General features: G+C 46.3%; 1 protein-coding gene across 5 annotated transcripts in view; it reads left to right on the top strand.

Annotated features, from left to right (window-relative positions):
• The window catches only part of ptpn5 (protein tyrosine phosphatase non-receptor type 5), a 296,571-nt gene that overhangs the window by 234,639 nt on the left and 44,021 nt on the right, over nucleotides 1-17,911 (top strand). For all 5 annotated transcript variants that reach the window (XM_072518941.1, XM_072518940.1, XM_072518943.1 and 2 more), the window contains 4 exons: nucleotides 1,549-1,735; nucleotides 2,803-2,887; nucleotides 12,661-12,737; nucleotides 13,596-13,733. In XM_072518941.1, coding sequence (XP_072375042.1) covers nucleotides 1,549-1,735; nucleotides 2,803-2,887; nucleotides 12,661-12,737; nucleotides 13,596-13,733 — 487 coding nt within the window. The remainder of the gene's footprint in view (nucleotides 1-1,548; nucleotides 1,736-2,802; nucleotides 2,888-12,660; nucleotides 12,738-13,595; nucleotides 13,734-17,911) is intronic.

The raw sequence follows: 17,911 nt of genomic DNA, 5'->3' as shown, positions 1-17,911 counted from the left end.
GCAGGATCCCACTCCGTACAGATCAAAGGCTTCTGCATAGTGACCCTAACGGTGCAAGGGAGGGAGTTTAAAAACTACAGGCTCTACGTCCTTCCCCAACTCTGCGCGCCCACATTACTGGGATTCTCCCTCAGTGTACCCAAACAGGTACCAGAGTGTGGCGACTAGGGGATTTTCTCAGTAACTTCATTGCGATGGTAATGTATGCCTACTTGTGACACTAATAAAGATTATTATAAAGGAGGGAAGTAGAGAGGCGGAGAGATTTAAGGAGAGAATTCTGGAACTTCAGAACCAAGACAGCTGAAGATAAATCCACCAATGGTGGAGCAATTAAAATCCAGAATGCTTAAGGTGCCAAAATTAGAGGAGTATCGAAGAGGAAGGTATCCTGGAGGCTTGTGGGGCTATAAGATATTACAGAAATAGGGTCAGTGCCTAGAAACATGAGTTTGTGGAGGCGACAGAAGGCAATGATTTAATTCTTCCCACTATTTATGTGAAAAACATTTCTGTTCTTCAAGTACTGGATGTTAGAGAAGCATTCTGACAATTTAGAGATGGTGAAGATGATGGTGAGGTGGAGCTGCTGGATGTCGTCAGCTTATTTGTAGAAAGTGACATATTTTTGGATGATGCATGTAGATGAGAAATAGGAGGCAGCAACAGTTGCATCTGTGTGCCTGAAAATAATCATTTTTCATCTTCAAATATTTTGGGACTTTTTGACAAGGCTGGAGAGAGTAAGGGACTGCATAGAAATAAAACCATTTGATCTTGGAACATATTTTCACCCATTCATTCACAAAGTTCTTAATCATGGAAGATTCAAAAGGACTTAATCTGCCTAAGAGGAGGAGAATGGGGTATGTGTGGGACCAAAATATGGTTGGGTATGTTATCGACCAAATTTATATTTCTGAGCATTATTTCTGAACAAACATGATGGGTACTGGATCATAAAGGTATTCAGCAAAAATAGAGGGACTCATGACTGTCCATTACGATTTAAAAAAGAACTGCTAAATAATTGCCCTAATACTGGTACAGACAGCTAAAAGAATAATGTTAAACCAGATCAAGTGGCCATTTATTTGATTGTTTTAAACATGTGAAAATCATAATTTCACATTTTCTCTTCAATGATGGTGAATAATTAACTGGTGAAAGGCTATGAGAAAAGCAACACTACAGACATTTTGGATTGCAGCCAAAGCTGCTGATATCAGGAACTACATAAGAGGAGAAGCCTGCTCATGCTTCCTCAACCCAGACTGGCTGCCTCTGGAGTTCTGGAGTCAACAGAGTGTAGGATGAACAGGGATGAGAAATTCAAATCAGGTAAAGACTGTGATATGGTGGAACGAAATACCATGTATTCACAATCAGCTGCATAGGAGTATGTGCTCCAAATTGTACCAGAAAGCTGGACACATAAAACTAGGTCACTAATGCATATTTCACAGCAAGGTGCACAATACTTATACTGTAAATAAGTGACAGTGGTCAACTGGCTTTTGTGAAATCTGATCTCTCTTCACCTTACAGGAGAGGCTCTAATGTATCCCTAACTCTGGACATGTGCACACCAGGAAGTGAAGAAGCTGATGGACTGGTGCTCTCGCCCAGGGATCAGTCAGCATGGGAATACCTGCAGACAGCATCTAACCTACTTACTTCACAGATACTTCATGAACGGGCCATGGATTCCTTCTCACTCCAGAGAGAGTTCCTTGTAAGTAACATAAAGAAATGTGTGATCAGGAGTAAAATGCAAAGGAACCTTTGCTGCATGTTGCCATTCTGACTGGGAGTGAATTCAGTCAATCATGTTCTGCTCAGCAGTCAGTGGCCAGCTATTCTTGGCACCTGACCTGCACCCCGCACTGGCCACCACTCAGTGCCGAACCTCTGCTTAATGCACTAGCACAGTATTTTTCCACTGATTTAATTTTTAATCGCCGTCCCGCATGGAAAAAATATAGCTCAATTTAGATTAAGTTAAAGGAAATTTAACAGCAGTGTACAAAATCATGAAGAGTTTTGATAAATAAAGGGAAACTGTTTCCAGCAACCCAAGAGTTGCTGGGGGACACAGATTTAAGGTGATAGGCAAAACAACCAAAGCAAGATGGAATTATTTTTGAAGAGGTTAGTTGCTGTGACCTAAAATGTACTTTCTACAAGTGCGAAGGCAGCAGATTAAATAATGGGCGGGATTTTTCATCTTGCGGCCCGCCCCCACTGTAAGCGGGATTCTCCAGCCGGCCAATGGGGATTCCCTTTGTGGGCAGTCCCACACCGTCGGGAAATACCCAGGCTTGTCTACACTGCTGGCATAACAGCGGAGAATCCAGCCCAATAACTTTCAAACTGGAATTAGATAACATTAAGGGGAATAATTTGCCAGGTTTTGGGGAAATAGCGAGGTAATGGGACTAAATGGATAGCTCTTTCAAATATCTGATACTTCGCAATTGACCAAATGACCTACTTCTGCGTTATATTATTTTTTCAACACAAAATAAATAATAACTAAAAAATGTTTTTGATTAACTATCTTGCAGTTCTCAGATTCCATTTGCTTTTAACTTTCCCATGTAGTTTTCATTACCACAAAACTAAACTAAGCAGAGAGCCACCTGATTTATCTTTGCAATTCAATCAAGAAATACACTTTATTGGGTTGAGAAATTGGGCAGAGTAGCTGGACTTTTTTTGTTTTTAGCATGCTGACATTATAATGTTTAATATTCTCATAATATAACCTTGTCCTTCATACTTTCATTCTCCTTATGTCAGGAAATACCGATGAATTTTGTGGATCCAAAGGAATTTGATATTCCAGGCTTTGGACTGAAGAATCGTTATAAGACAATACTCCCAAGTAAGTAAATTGCAAAAGCAGTAGTAGCATTGAGCCCATTGTCAGATCAGCAGGATTGTCATTGTCAGGATTTTACTTCGAGCCTAAATTATTGCTTGAACTAAATTATTCTCAATAGAACATGGTAATTTAACTCACTTGCTTTCTTGCACTAAGAGCCCCAATCCATCTAACAACAATTAGTATCTATATAGTGACTTTTAACATAATAAAACATCTGAAGATTCACTCATGGGGCATTATAAAACAAAATATCATACCGCGCTGCATAAAGCGATATTAGGGCAGATACACAAAAGCTTGGTCAAAGAAGCAGGTTTGAAGGCGTGGGTCACTGGCTGTGCGGAGTCTGCACATTCTCCTCGTGTCTGCGTGAGTTTCCTCCAGTACTCCGGTTTCCTCCTACAAGTCCCGAAAGACTTGCTGTTAGGTGAATTAGACATTCTGCATTCTCCCTCAGTGTACCCAAACAGGTACCAGAGTGTGGCGACTAGGGGATTTTCTCAGTAACTTCATTGCGATGGTAATGTATGCCTACTTGTGACACTAATAAAGATTATTATAAAGGAGGGAAGTAGAGAGGCGGAGAGATTTAAGGAGAGAATTCTGGAACTTCAGAACCAAGACAGCTGAAGATAAATCCACCAATGGTGGAGCAATTAAAATCCAGAATGCTTAAGGTGCCAAAATTAGAGGAGTATCGAAGAGGAAGGTATCCTGGAGGCTTGTGGGGCTATAAGATATTACAGAAATAGGGTCAGTGCCTAGAAACATGAGTTTGTGGAGGCGACAGAAGGCAATGATTTAATTCTTCCCACTATTTATGTGAAAAACATTTCTGTTCTTCAAGTACTGGATGTTAGAGAAGCATTCTGACAATTTAGAGATGGTGAAGGTGATGGTGAGGTGGAGCTGCTGGATGTCGTCAGCTTATTTGTAGAAAGTGACATATTTTTGGATGATGCATGTAGATGAGAAATAGGAGGCAGCAACAGTTGCATCTGTGTGCCTGAAAATAATCATTTTTCATCTTCAAATATTTTGGGACTTTTTGACAAGGCTGGAGAGAGTAAGGGACTGCATAGAAATAAAACCATTTGATCTTGGAGCATATTTTCACCCATTCATTCACAAAGTTCTTAATCATGGAAGATTCAAAAGGACAAAATCTGCCTAAGAGGAGGAGAATGGGGTATGTGTGGGACCAAAATATGGTTGGGTATGTTATCGACCAAATTTATATTTCTGAGCATTATTTCTGAGCAAACATGATGGGTACTGGATCATAAAGGTATTCAGCAAAAATAGAGGGACTCATGACTGTCCATTACGATTTAAAAAAGAACTGCTAAATAATTGCCCTAATACTGGTACAGACAGCTAAAAGAATAATGTTAAACCAGATCAAGTGGCCATTTATTTGATTGTTTTAAACATGTGAAAATCATAATTTCACATTCTCTCTTCAATGATGGTGAATAATTAACTGGTGAAAGGCTATGAGAAAAGCAATACTGACCTCAATAGTGTGCAACTAATAGAGTCATTGATGTCTACAGCACAGAAAAGACCCTTCGGCCCATTGCGTCTGCGCCGATCAAAATCAACCACCTAGCTATTCCAGTCCCATTTTCCAGCACTTGACCCATAGCCTTGCATGCCCTAGGATCACAAATGCACATCTACATACTTCTTAAATGTTATGAAGGTCTCTACCTCTATCACCTTTTTAGGCTCTGGGTAAAAAAAAGGGGTTCCTCTCATCCCCTCTAAACCTCCTGCCCCTTACCTTAAATCTATGCCCCCTGGTCATTGATCCCTCCACCAAAGGGAAAAGTGTCTTCCTGTCTACTCTGTCTATGCCCCTCATAATTTTATACATCTCAATCATGTCCCCCATCAGTCTCCTCTGCTCCATGGAAGACAATCCAAGTCTATCAAATCTCTCTTCATAACTAAAACTCTCCAGGCCAGGCAACATCCTGGTAAATCTCTTCTGCACCCTTTCCAGTGCTATCACATCCCTCCTGTAATGTGTATTCCAGAATTGCACATGATACTCTTGCTGTGGCCTAACCAACATTTTATACAGTTCTGGCGTAATCTCCCTGCTCTTAAACTCTATTCCTTGGCTAATAAAGGCAAGTATACCTTATGCCTTCTTAACCACTATATATGCCTTCTCTGCTACCTTAAGGGACCGGTGTACCTGCACATCAAAGCCCCTCTGATCCTCAATGCTTCCCAGGGTCCTGTTGTCCCCTTGCCTTGTTTGTCATGTCCAAGTGCATCACCTCACACTTATCCGGGTTGAATTCCATTTGCCATTGATCAGCCCATCTGACCAGCCCATCTATATCCTCCTGCAATTGAAGGCTATCCTCCTCACTGTTTACCACCCCACCATTTTTGTATAATCTGCAAACCTACTGATCAACCTCCTACATTCGTATTAAAATGATTTATATAAACCTCAAACAGCAAGGGCCCCAACATTGATCCCTGCGGGACCCCACTGGACACAGGCTTCCAGTCAGAAAAACACCCTCGACCATCACGATCTGCTTCCTGTCATTCAGCCAATTTTGGATCCAATTTGTCAAATTTCCTTGGATCCCATGGGCTCTCTGTTATCATTCTGTTATCAAAAGCCTCGCTGAAGTCCAAGGAGACTATGTCAAATGCATTTCCCTCATCTACACACCTGGTCACCTCTTCAATCAATTCAATCAAGTTGGTCAGACATGACCTCCCCTTAAAACTATGCTGATTGTTCTTAATTAATCCCTGCCTCTCCAAATGCAGATTAATCATGTCTCTCAGAATTGTTTCCAATGGTTTCTCCATCACTGAGGTAAGACTGACTGGCCTGTAGTTTCCTGGTTTATCCCTTCCTCCCTTCTTGAATAATGAAAGGCAATAATTGGCTATCCTCCAGTCCTCCGGCATCTCTCCTGTGGCTAGGGAGGAATTGAAAATTATTGCCAGCGCCTCTGCTATTTTCTATCTTGCTTCATTCAACAGCCTGGAATACATTTCATCTGTCCCTGGAGATTTGTCTACTCTTAAGCCCACCAGACCACTTAGAACCTCCTCTCTGTCTATGTCAATCTCTTTCATTTTATACCAGTCCTTCTCCCTGATTTCTACATCCATACTGTCTTTCTCACAAGTGAAAACTGACACTAAGATTCATTTAGAGCCCGACCTCCATCCTCCGGCTCTACACACAAATTACCACTGTGCTCCTTAACGGGCCCTAGTCTTTCCCTAGTTATCCTTTTACCCTTAATATACTTGTAAAACATTTCCTTTATTTTACTTGCCAGTACCCTTTCATGTCTACTTTTTGCTCTCCTAATTTCTTTTTAAAGTTCCCTTTTGCACATTCATTATGCCTCTCGGGCTTCTGCTGTTTAGAGCCCTCGATATCTGCCATAGACCTCGCTTTTTTCCTGATCCCTATGCTGTATATCCCTCAATAGCCAAGGTTTACTGGATTTTTCTTTTAATTTTTAGAGTGCCCAATTCATGTTTTTCCAATTAAGGGCAATTTAGCGTGGCCAATCCACCTACCCTGCACATCTTTGGGTTGTGGGGGCGAAACGCACACAAGGTTTACTGGATTTGTTGGTCCCACCCTTTTTCATGATTGGAACATGCTGGTCCTGTACTCTTTCTATTTCCTTCTTGAATATGTCCCGCTGTTCTTTCATAGATTTACCTCTACGTTTCTGCTCTTGCCAAATCATATCTGTTTAGAACTTTGGGGCACGACTTTCCGGAAAGATTTCTAACTGTGTTAGTGAGCGGGAACTGCCGCGAGATTCCTGGTGTTCAGCCCAGCGAGGTCGGCAACGCTACGTTAATTGGGCACTTAATGAGGCCCCATGGGCTTCTAACTGCAAACAAAGGCTCGCCAGCCGATTGTCTGACACCATGCTCGCCAGCCCGCCGCTAACAAGATTGAGCAGCACTTAAACAGCACTTGCTCATCCAACCCCAGTCAGCTAGCATCAATGGTGCTGAGGAGACAGGCCACAAGATTTGGGTTACAGACCTGGGGAGGCTCCTAGACACAGTGGAGGCCAGGAGAGATGTCCTGTTCCCCGGAGAGTCTCGGAGAGTCAGCCACAGGGCAGCCAGTGCTGCCTGGAACGAGGTGGCCGTGGCTGTAAGCTCCGGGAGTGTGACCAAGGGGACTGGCTTCCAGTGCCCAAAAAAGGTCAACAATCTACACCGGGCAGCACGGGTAAGTAGGCACCCACTCTCCCCGAGACCTTCTCACCCCTACATGAGCATCCACCCCCCCAACTCTCCATGCGACTCCCAACCCTCCCTTCATGTGTTGTCCTTAGCTTATATTCCTTTTGCTTTACTATTATTATGTTATTAATTAATTAATTGATTGATTTTATTAAGTTTTAAATAATAAAAAGGGGGGAGAATGTTAGATTCAACAATTATAGAGGGGGTCCTTTAAAATATTAGCTAAAATGACTCTTGATTTGTAGAAATATGAGGAAGTTATGATCATTTGAATACTGTCCAGGACTGCCTCAAATGTTATGAATAATGTACTATAAGTTCTGATGTGATATGAAGGTACATTCGACAAGCTTGAAACGATATCATGACTGAGACCAGACATGACGCAGGGAATTTGAACGTGGGACATAAGTCGTGGGACAGTTAATTAATTAGGAGTAATTGATTAATGTCTAATTAACCAATCTCCTGGTAAGTGACTGACACTTTCCTGAACGAATCAAGGGGGTCTCAGCTGAGAATTAGAACCAATGAAACTGAATAAGGGGCTAAACCCAGATAAGGATTCCCTTAAGAATATGATCCATCTAACTGATTGGCAGAGAAATTATAGTCGTTGGAGAATAAACATTACTTTTAAAGGCATTTGTTGAAATTACTTTTAATTTTGTAAATCTGAAGTCACTTTTATCTTGAAGTTTTTGCTTCTACTTGTTGGTGCCTCAAGGACATTTCGAGAAACACGGGGAAAAAGACATTTCCAGTTAATTTTGTGTGAATGTACCAAAATGTGGTCTTGAGAATGAAACTTTGCTTTACATTCATTCAACCGGACTGACTTATCTATGAGCGATAGAATCTTACTCAATGTCTGTTTAATTCTTCACAAAATGTTTGCATCTGCTCTTTCTGCTTTTTAATCTCACAGTCATAATTCATACTCTGAACATTCTCATTCCGTTTGCGAATCTGACTCATTATAATCAAACACCATTTCATTTGCTCTTTATCTTTCTTTTTATTTATGTGTTTCCAAGTCGTTCGAATATCATCAGGAGACCATTGTCCCTTAGAATCATGTATCTTTAAAATTATCTGTTCAATGTTCTTGCTGACCTTGGGCAAATCAAGGCATTGTTCTATATACATTTTTGCTGTCTGAAATATGTCTCCTAAAGAAATTTCTGTTGGACCCTGCGTGCTACCAGAGTTCCCCATTTTTCAATCACACCGGACACATTCGGTTTGTAAAGAAAACTTAAGGAATCATCCGATTTCTACATGGTCACAGATTTGCAGATATCTTACCTCGCCTCCGTTCTTCCGTGTCCGGTACTCTGGAAAGATATCTTTTCCTTTAGTTCTGATTGGTGGGCTCGCCAGTAAGATTTGTTTTATCTCTCGCTCATAGATTAGTCAGTCCAGATTTACAAAATTAAAAGTCATTTCAACAAAGGCCTTTAAAAGTAATGTTTAGTCTCCAAAGGCTATAATCTCTCTGCCAATCAGTTAGATGGATCACATTTGTAAGGGAATCCTTATCTGGGTTTAGCCCCTTACTTAGTTTCATCGGTTCCAATTCTCAGCTGAGACCCTCTTGATTCTTTCAGGAAAGTGTCAGTCACTTAACAGGCAATTGATTAATTAGATATTAATCAATTACTCCAAATTAATTAACTGTCCCATGACTTTTGTCCCACTTTCAAACTCCCTACGTCATGTCTGGTCTCAGTTACGATATTGTTTCAAGCTTGTCGAATGTATCTTCATATCATATCATATCAGAACTTGTAGTACATTATTCGTAACATTTGACACAGTCATGGACAGTATTCAAATGATTATAACTTACTCATATTTCTACAAATTCAGTAATTTTCAAGTCATTTTAGCTAATATTTTAAAGGACCCCCTCTATAATTGTTGAATCCAACAATGATCCTCTCCCTTCAAACCCCCTGACCCTTCCTTCATGACCCCATGCCACCACTGTGAACCACGCATGTGGCTAATGATGCCCTCTCTGTGTCTCCTCAGAAAAAGCTCTCTCACAATCGCTGAAAAGGGCCCAGATTGTAGGAAGGGTGTCGGATTTAAGAATCCTCATGTCCTTCGAGGAGTGGACCCTGGAGGTGACTGGGGTGGCCGAGGACAGGGTGGTAACCCACTCGAAGGTTGGTGGACGCCGCAGAGATGAGGAATCACCAGGTTCCACCTGGAGGACCTGTCAAACATGAATTGTCAGTGCCATACTGACTGACTCATCTCTCCCACTGACCACATGCCCATTCTCCTGCAGGTCCTCCAGCCGACGGCGTCGGCCACCCCGGGTGGCACCCTCCCCAGCCTCCCATGTTATCACCTCAGAGGGGAGCTCCGAGGAAGACACGATCGAAGCATCACAGCTGTCATCCCCACAATCCACCAGTGTAGATACACGCATCTCAATGGGAAAAGTGCTCAGACCTCTGGAGCACAATCTGGTTAGCATCACACAGCTGCTGATGCACATCAGGTGGGGGCGAGACAGCAGTTGGAGGTCTGCTGGTACCCAGCCTGATGCTGAGCCAATGGAGGAGGTATTCCTGGAGCTGATGGAGATGTTAGGGTGCAGTCAGGTCATTCAGAGGGAGATGTCAGCAACACTCCAGCAGATCCACAGCCGATTAGAGGAGTCCCAGAGGCTATAGGCGCAGGAGATGTTGCTGGTAATGCCTGGCACTGAGGCCAACACTGCTAGAGTGCCGACCGCAATGGAGAGCCTGATGCATGACACAACACCATTAGTGAAGGTGTCCAAGGCATTGCACAGTTGGTGATCGCCACGGCTGAGGATCTCGGCAGAATGTCCGACTCGTTGGGGTATGTGACCCAGTTCCAGGCTGACCTTGTTGAGGTTCTACGGGACATGTCCCACTCTCAGGCGGGCATGGCCAAGGCGCTGCGGAGCTTGTCCCAGCCGCAAGTGGGCATTGCCGAGGTGCATCAAGGTGTGATTGGGATGCTGGACAATGACTCCCACATGCTACAGAGCATCACCCAATCACTGAGGTGCATCGCCGACGGCATCGATACAATGGTGCAGACATCGGGGAGCCGCCAGGGCTAGCAGAGCCAGATAATGCAAGGACAACCGGGACTCAAACCAGCTGCCCCTCTATCCCAAGGTGAACCCCAGGGCCCTGTGGGCACCGATCGGGAGGAGGGGGAGCTGGGTGGGAACCCATACCCATCCTATGGAGTGGAGATGGTGGCCACTAGCTCCCCCAAGTTCCACCCTTTAATGAGGCCACGTCTCACAGTCAACACCCGGGCAGGGTGGCACAGCTATGCATGAGCCACCGACAAGTGCGTCAGGGCCCTCCGACCGCAGAGGTGTCCCCCCAGCGGCATCGAAGACCACGGAACAAGGTACGCATCTGGCTGTCTCCACCTCTGAGTCATCCTGGGGACACACCTAGATATAGTGGTAGAAAGGCAAAGCACACTGAGGATCACTGAGGGCACGGGGGTGGCGGTAGGTAGGTATGTAGGGGGTGGGCGGCATCATCCGGAGAGTAGGGAATTGTAAAACACATTGAACACTTTATTAAAAAAATTTAGAGTACTCAATTCATTTTTCCAATTGAGGGGCAATTTAGCATGGCCAATCCACTTACCTTGCACATCTTTGGGTAGTGACGGCGAATCCCACGCAAACACTGGGAGAATGTGCAAACTCCACACGGACAGTGACCCAGAGCCGGGATCGAACCTGGGACCTCGGCGCCGTGAGACTGCAGTGCTACCACAGCGCCACCGTGCTGCCCCACATTGAACACTCTTGATCATAACCAGTATGATGCCTCTGTCACTTTCGTCCGCAATAAGGCCCGACCTCCGAACCCTTGGCCCATCTTTCCAGGTATCTCCCCCTCCCATAGCACTCACCCACTCTGGCCGTGGACATGTCCGCAGACTGTGTCCCATCCCCTGTGTGTTCGAATGTTGGCTGCTGCATCTGTGGTGCTGTCTCCCACAGTGTTCAAGCACAGTGTCCATGCATCAAGGTGTGATTGGGATGCTGGACAATGACTCCCACATGCTACATGGCCCGTCCACCCACGGGAATCCATTTGGGTTGTGTGAAATGCTTACGTATCCATGACTGCCAAGTCCATATTAGCAATAGCCTTTAGCCGCACAGCAGACACCTCGACAGTTGGTGGGGGTAATGAATGGTCGGTGGGGCAGACAGGCAGGGGCTAGGATTGCCCCCGGAACGGGTACATAGGATCCAGGAGTTGGCATGCTGGTGCCGTGCACGGTTGCCCTCCAGCGCCTTCCCCATCCCCCTCTACCCTCCCTTCCCATGGCAGCCCACTCCTCCAGATGGTGCCCCCAAACCCCCTGCTGAGCAGTTGGGTGGCAAGCCCAGGCTCCTTGCCTCTGAGCAAAGATGGCTACTCAGCTTCCACAGATGCCCTTCCGCCAGGTTCACGTTTTTCAAAAGGATTACAAATCGGTGTCAGCATGACCATTTACTGGAGAGGCCGATGAATGACGGGAGGCCGTTGGGTATGGGGTCTCTTCCATTAACTGTATGGAAATAGCGCTTAAGTGGTGATAATTGGTTTCTCGCTTCACTACGGCAAGATCCCGATTTTGCCTATGGGAGCGGGCCAGTTACATCACAAACTGTTTGGCGTCTGGCGCAGTTCTCGTTTTCGGCCTCACTCGCTATTCACTGGCCTCGTTTCGCTCGAGCGAGAGTGCAACATGGCCAGAGAATCGCGTCCTTGATCTCAGGCCCATCCTTGTCCTTTTCCATAGCAATCTTGAATCTAACGGAGTTATGATCACTGTCTGCAAAATGATCCCCCGCTGATACTTCATCCACTTGCCCAGCTTTGTTGCCAAAAATTAAGTCCAGGACCGCCCCCTCTCCTTCTTAGTACTGGCTTGAAAATGCATTTTAAGAATTCCTCTCTCTCTAACCTTTCATACTTTGGCTATCCCAGTTAATATTGGGGAAGTTGAAATCCCCCACTATCATTACCCTATTACTTTTTTCCCTACATATCTGCTCTTATTTTTCTCTCGGACTATTAGGGGGCCTATAGAACACTCCCAGCAATGTGGTTGCTCCTTTTTGTTTTTTAAGTTCTACCCATGTGGGTAGAAACTCCCATTATCCTCATTCCTGTGAACAATATCAGCTTCAAAATATTGTTCCTTCATCTCATCTAGGGCAGGCTTGTGCAAGTACTATAATGGCCCATATGATCCTACTTTATGCGATAATTGGTCAATTTATTTTCCCCATAGACTGTGTAATAATAGCAGTAATAGACTCTGATCATGTTAGAAATGTTATAAGCAGGACGTATTCATAAAAATGTAGCTCGGTTAAGGAGCCCAGAGGGTTATGCTGCTGAATAAGTCACTTGTTTGTAAATTGGAGTGATCACGTCAGATGATGTAAAGATCTTTAGATGTTTCATGTTTTGCTATTTTATTTTCAGATCCTCACAGCAGAGTGTGCCTTACTATTAACAAACCAGACCCACTTAGTTCATACATTAATGCTAACTACATTAGGGTAAGTACAGATTTTGGTCATCAACTTCAAGGAGACAGCTAGGCTAATCATAAAAATAAACATCTTAAGTTAAATAAAATTTCAACAATTAATATGTAACTGTGCGGAATTCCTATTTCGGCCAGGGGTTACTTTCCACATAAGTTATGGAGGTATTATCTATTAAATAGTGTAGGGACTATTTGCTGTGTTATTCATGAAGTCATAGGCAGCGTAAGTATGTTGCTCTGTGTAATTTTCAGAACTGCTGGTTGTGCAGAAGAAATTACATACTGTTTAATTTCTAGGTGCTAATAATCTGGTGCTAGGTGCCCTTTATTAGCACATTCAGAGACCTGTGGCCTGCAAAGTGTCTGATGAGCCTAGCATGCCCGAAAGCAGGGATCTAGTGCCAAGACAACTGTATGCAAGTATGCAAGTTGGATGCTCAAAAATTATCAAAACTAAGAGGCCACACCAGTGTTCATGAGGAATGGGGCTGAAAGAGGATTCATTAATTAAAAGATCCTAGCCAGCTGTCTCCTTTAACAGTTATCACACCCTGCACTAACCCCACCGCAATACTCACCAAATAATTTGATGCAGAATGGGCACCAAACAGACCTTCACTGGCCGCTGATGTTGAAAAGCCAGCACTGACGTTCCTTGTGCATTGAGTGATGTGTTTATGGCATGAGTTAATTATGTAAATGAGCCACTTGCTCATTATCAGCTATGTTTTGTCACATCCCTCCTTGTGACAGTTGGATTATCAGCTGTTCTCCACAGTATCACTATAGGGAGCACAGTGAAAGTTATGTTGTGGTGCTTCTGCTCCTTTAGCAATGATATTGAATTGATAATGTTGTGTATTTACAGGGCTATGGAGGGGAGGAAAAAGTGTACATTGCTACTCAGGGACCAACTGTGAACACAGTGTCGGATTTTTGGACAATGATTTGGCAGGAGCGGTCAACCATTGTTGTCATGATCACAAACCTAGAGGAGAGGAATGAGGTACTGTTACATCTGTCAGCAACATGGACTCTTCAGGCATTTATTTTTGAATAGAGGGTTGGGGTTGGTTGAGACAGTCAGCACGAATCTGAACATTTTTTTACACAAATTTATTTTTACCTTCTACTTTCAATCATCCTACTTTGAAGCTGCTGACTCTTACAGGATTAACATCCTATAGATCCTGGTTGCCGTCCAATACTTTAACTCCACAGAGTGCAAGGGACATCACCTACAGGTTTCCTGCAGGAAAGCCAGCATGATTGACAGGCTCAGTTACTAGTAGGCGAGGAGCAGACTGGAGAAGGGCACAGGAACAGGCAGGTTTGTACACCAAACAGGTGTATGATGTGACCCAGGGTTCTGAGGAAATTGGTTCCAATTCTGAGGTGGCCGTGGGGTAGGATCCGGATCCTAGGGTCCGAGGGTTAAAACACAGGGGTGGCCAGTCATGGGGTTAGCATGGACGGAAGGGGGACCATTGGAAGCAGAGGGTGGGAGGAGGCGTTTGGAAACCCCGGCTGGAGGAAGAGTGGGAGGTCACAGGACTCGGGGTAAGTGATCAGAAACCATGGGGTACATTTTAAGTTGTGGAGGCATCGAAGACCTGGGGTAACAGAGGTCTGAGGTCTGGGGGAGAGCTGGTGGTTGAGGATGTGGTGGTCAGAGACGTTGTGGATGGGATTGGAGAGATTGATGGCCTCAGGTGGAGATCGGAGGCCATGTGGAGGAAATCAGAAGGGTTGGGGTGGGTATCCATTTAAAGTGGAGTGCCAAGCGTGTACACTGCATCAGACAGCTAAGTGGAAAAGCATTTAGCTCCTGAGCCAGAGGCACATTGCCTCAATTTAGCTGGCAGGTTTCCCGAAGCACATGAAACCCAGCTGATGAGTTAAATATCAAATTGCACACACAAATGAGACTTACATCCTCATTATAATATTTAGAAGTGCCCATCTGCCTCCCAGGTGTGGGTTGGTTGTCTACACTCCACCCTGCCTCCATTAAAACTGGAAGTGGGTAGCTTCAAGGTAAATTGTAGCTGGGATTCAGACTTATAACATATTAACTGCCTCACCCAACCCAACCTCTCCCTGCGCGGTACTTTTGGGGTGAAAATTCTGCCCCATCATTCCACATTTCCCCAGGGCATTCGGCAGCACCTTGGTCTCAATTTTACTAACTTCAGACCTTAGCTATGATTTTCATTTTCCCACATTTTAGCTTTAATTACAGACTTGAGCATTATCCAGTGCATATGTGCATATTGAACATGTCGTATCAGGCTACGTGACATAGCAAGGGATCATGTGGGAATGGAAAATAGTACCAGCCAAGTCAATTGTGGACTGGAAAAAGGCCTGTGCATGGAGTTAATGTGGTGGATTCAGAATTATGTATGCAGCTATTGAAGGTTCATCCAAAACGTACAGCTTTATTGAGAAAATGTGAACATTACAGGCTGCGATATTAAACTATCCGTTTACCCTTGCAAGTGGCCAATCTGATGACATTACACAATCATTCTCTTAAAGTGTCTCTCTTCATTTACAACGCTGCTTGTGAAGAAACACCAAAAACATAACGAATACACACAACAGTTAGCTCACAGCTTGGGCTATGCCCTGTATGTATGTGTTATCAATAGACACTAAATGTTCAACCATTCAAGACTCAGAGGCCGGGATTCTCCGAGCCCGCAACGGGTCGGAGAATTGCCGGTGGCGCGCAAAATTCCCGCCATACCGCTCCGACGCCGGGACACGATTCTCCGGTGACCGGAGAATCGGCGGCAATCGCGTGGTGCCGATAGAGGACGCTGAAAGAGGCCCCCGCGGTGATTCTCCGCGGTCGACCGGCCAAATTCCCACTGAGTTCGGCCAATTCCCGCTGGCATGGTTCCAACCTGGTACCACCCGGCAGGAGCTCGGATCTGTGGCCGCGGTGGCCGTCCTAGTGGATCAGACTCCGGGGGGGCCTTCACGGCGTCCAGGCCCGCGATCGGGGACTACCGATCGGCGGGCGGCCGCAATCTGAAGGTGGCCTACCTCCTTCTGTGCGGGCCCGCTGTAAGGCTCCGGCATGTTGCACGGCGCGGGCGTGGAAACGGCCACCACGCGCATGCACCGGCGCAGAGACAGACGTCACGCGCATGCATGGACCCGTGCCGGCAGTGTAGGGCCACATATCAGCTCCGGAGCTGCGTGGAGCACTCCGGCGCTGTGCTGGCCCCCTGAGGGCCGCTGAATCGCTGGGCCAGGAGTCCCGTTGGCGCCGGCGTGCACCAATCCAGTGTTTACGCCGGTGTCAACACTTGGCCGGGATTTCGGAGAATCCCAGCCAGAATGTCTTCAGAGACCTATTGAACATACAACCTGGTGGCAGCTCTTGTAAAAGCACAGAACCACAGAGAAGCTGGATCTGAAATTCAAATGCCAGAAATTTAAAGGCACAGCATTCTGACCTGTACGAAAGCACCTGAAATTAAGACACAGAGGGAGATTGCTTGAACGAAATTCTACATCAGAATTGGAAGTGGAAAGGCAGAGAAAAATATTCCGCTGTGCAGCTGAGGACTCCACAAGTTCTTGCGGTGCTCCATTGCGCACGCCCACAGATTGCAGAGTCAAACAGGCGTGGGCAAAAAAAAATCAGTTTTATGCCAGGGCTAGTTTCAAAAGCTTCAGTGCTGTAAAAAAAAAAAGCCAGGGCAGACCATTTCTGGAAGCACCATGGCCAGCCAGATCCTGTTTACCAGGTCGGATATGCGGGGGAGAGGGTACGCATCCATCTGCGCAAACCTGTTGATGGTCTGATTGTAGTCAATGACCATCCTATGTTTCTCCCCGGTCTTTATCACCACTACTTGAGCTCTCCAGGGACTGTTGCTAGCTTCAATGACCCCTTCCCTCAGCAGCCTTTGGACCTCTGACCTGATGAAGGTCCGGTCCTGGGCACTGTACCGTCTGCTCCTGGTGGCGACGGGTTTGCAATCCGGGGTGAGGTTCGCAAACAGGGAAGACGGGTCGACCTTAAGGGTCGCGAGGCCGCAGCCAGTAAGGGGGGGTATAGGGCCGCCGGATTTGAAGGTCAGGCTTTGCAAGTTACATTGGAAGTCCAACCCCAGGGGTGTAGCCGCGCAGACGTGCGGCAGGACATAAAGGCGGAACTTGTTGAATTTCCTGCCTTGGACCGTGAGGTTTGCTAGGCAGAACCCCTTTATCTCCACCGAGTGTGACCCGGAGGCCAGGAAGATTCTTTGGTTTACAGGGTGGGTAACAAGTGAACAGCGCCTTACCATGTCGGGGTGTATAAAGCTTTCCGTGCTCCCAGGGTCGATCAGGCAAGACGTCTCATGGCCGTTGATGAAGACCGTCGTTGTTGCTGTTGCGAGTGTCCGAGGTCGATTTTGGTCCAGAGTCACCAAGGCCAGATGAAGTAGTTGCAGGTTTTGATCGGGCAGCGTGTAGTCGGCCAAGCTGGGGGCCTGGGGCCCCATCCAAGATGGCGTCTCCCATAGGTCGCACATGGTGGTCGGGGATGGACAAAATGGCGGCAGGAATGGACAAAATGGCAGCGCCCATCCGTCCAGCGTGGTATCCGAGGGGCAAGATGGCCACACCCGTGGGTCGCACGTGGCCCTAGGATAGGGGGGGTGGCGGTGAGTGCTGGCCGCCTGGGGTCCGAAGGGAAGGTTGCCGCGGCGGTCCGGAGTCGCTGGAGACCGCAGCCACGGCTCATGCCTGGCAGACCCCCACAAAATGGCCCTTCTTGCCGCACCCTTTGCAGGTGGAGATGCGGGCCGGGCAGCGCTGGCGGGGGAGCTTTGCCTGCCCGCAGAAGAAACAGCGGGGCCTGACGGAGTTAGCGGGCTGTCTTACAGCGCAGGCCTGCGGGGTCCCGGGGAAGGTCTGTGTGGCTGCCGCTGCGGGCTGCCACGCAGCCCAGGGGGCCGCCGCGCGGTGGGGTGCATAGGACTGCGCATTTCTGGAGGCAACGTCCATGGACCCTGCCATGGCCCGTGCCTCTCTAAGTCCCAGGGTGTCTTTCTCTAAGAGTCTTTGGCGGATCTCTGAGGAGCTCATACCTGCTACGTAGGCATCCCGGATTAAGAGTTTTGTGTGCTCGCTCCCCGAAACTTGCGGGCAGCCACAGTTTCTGCCCAGCACCAGTAGCGC

This window comes from Scyliorhinus torazame, chromosome 10 (genome assembly GCF_047496885.1).
Source record: "Scyliorhinus torazame isolate Kashiwa2021f chromosome 10, sScyTor2.1, whole genome shotgun sequence".
NCBI classification, from domain to species: Eukaryota; Metazoa; Chordata; class Chondrichthyes; order Carcharhiniformes; family Scyliorhinidae; genus Scyliorhinus; species Scyliorhinus torazame.
Note: the sequence above shows the minus strand (reverse complement) of the source record. Positions and strands in the feature narration are given on the sequence as shown.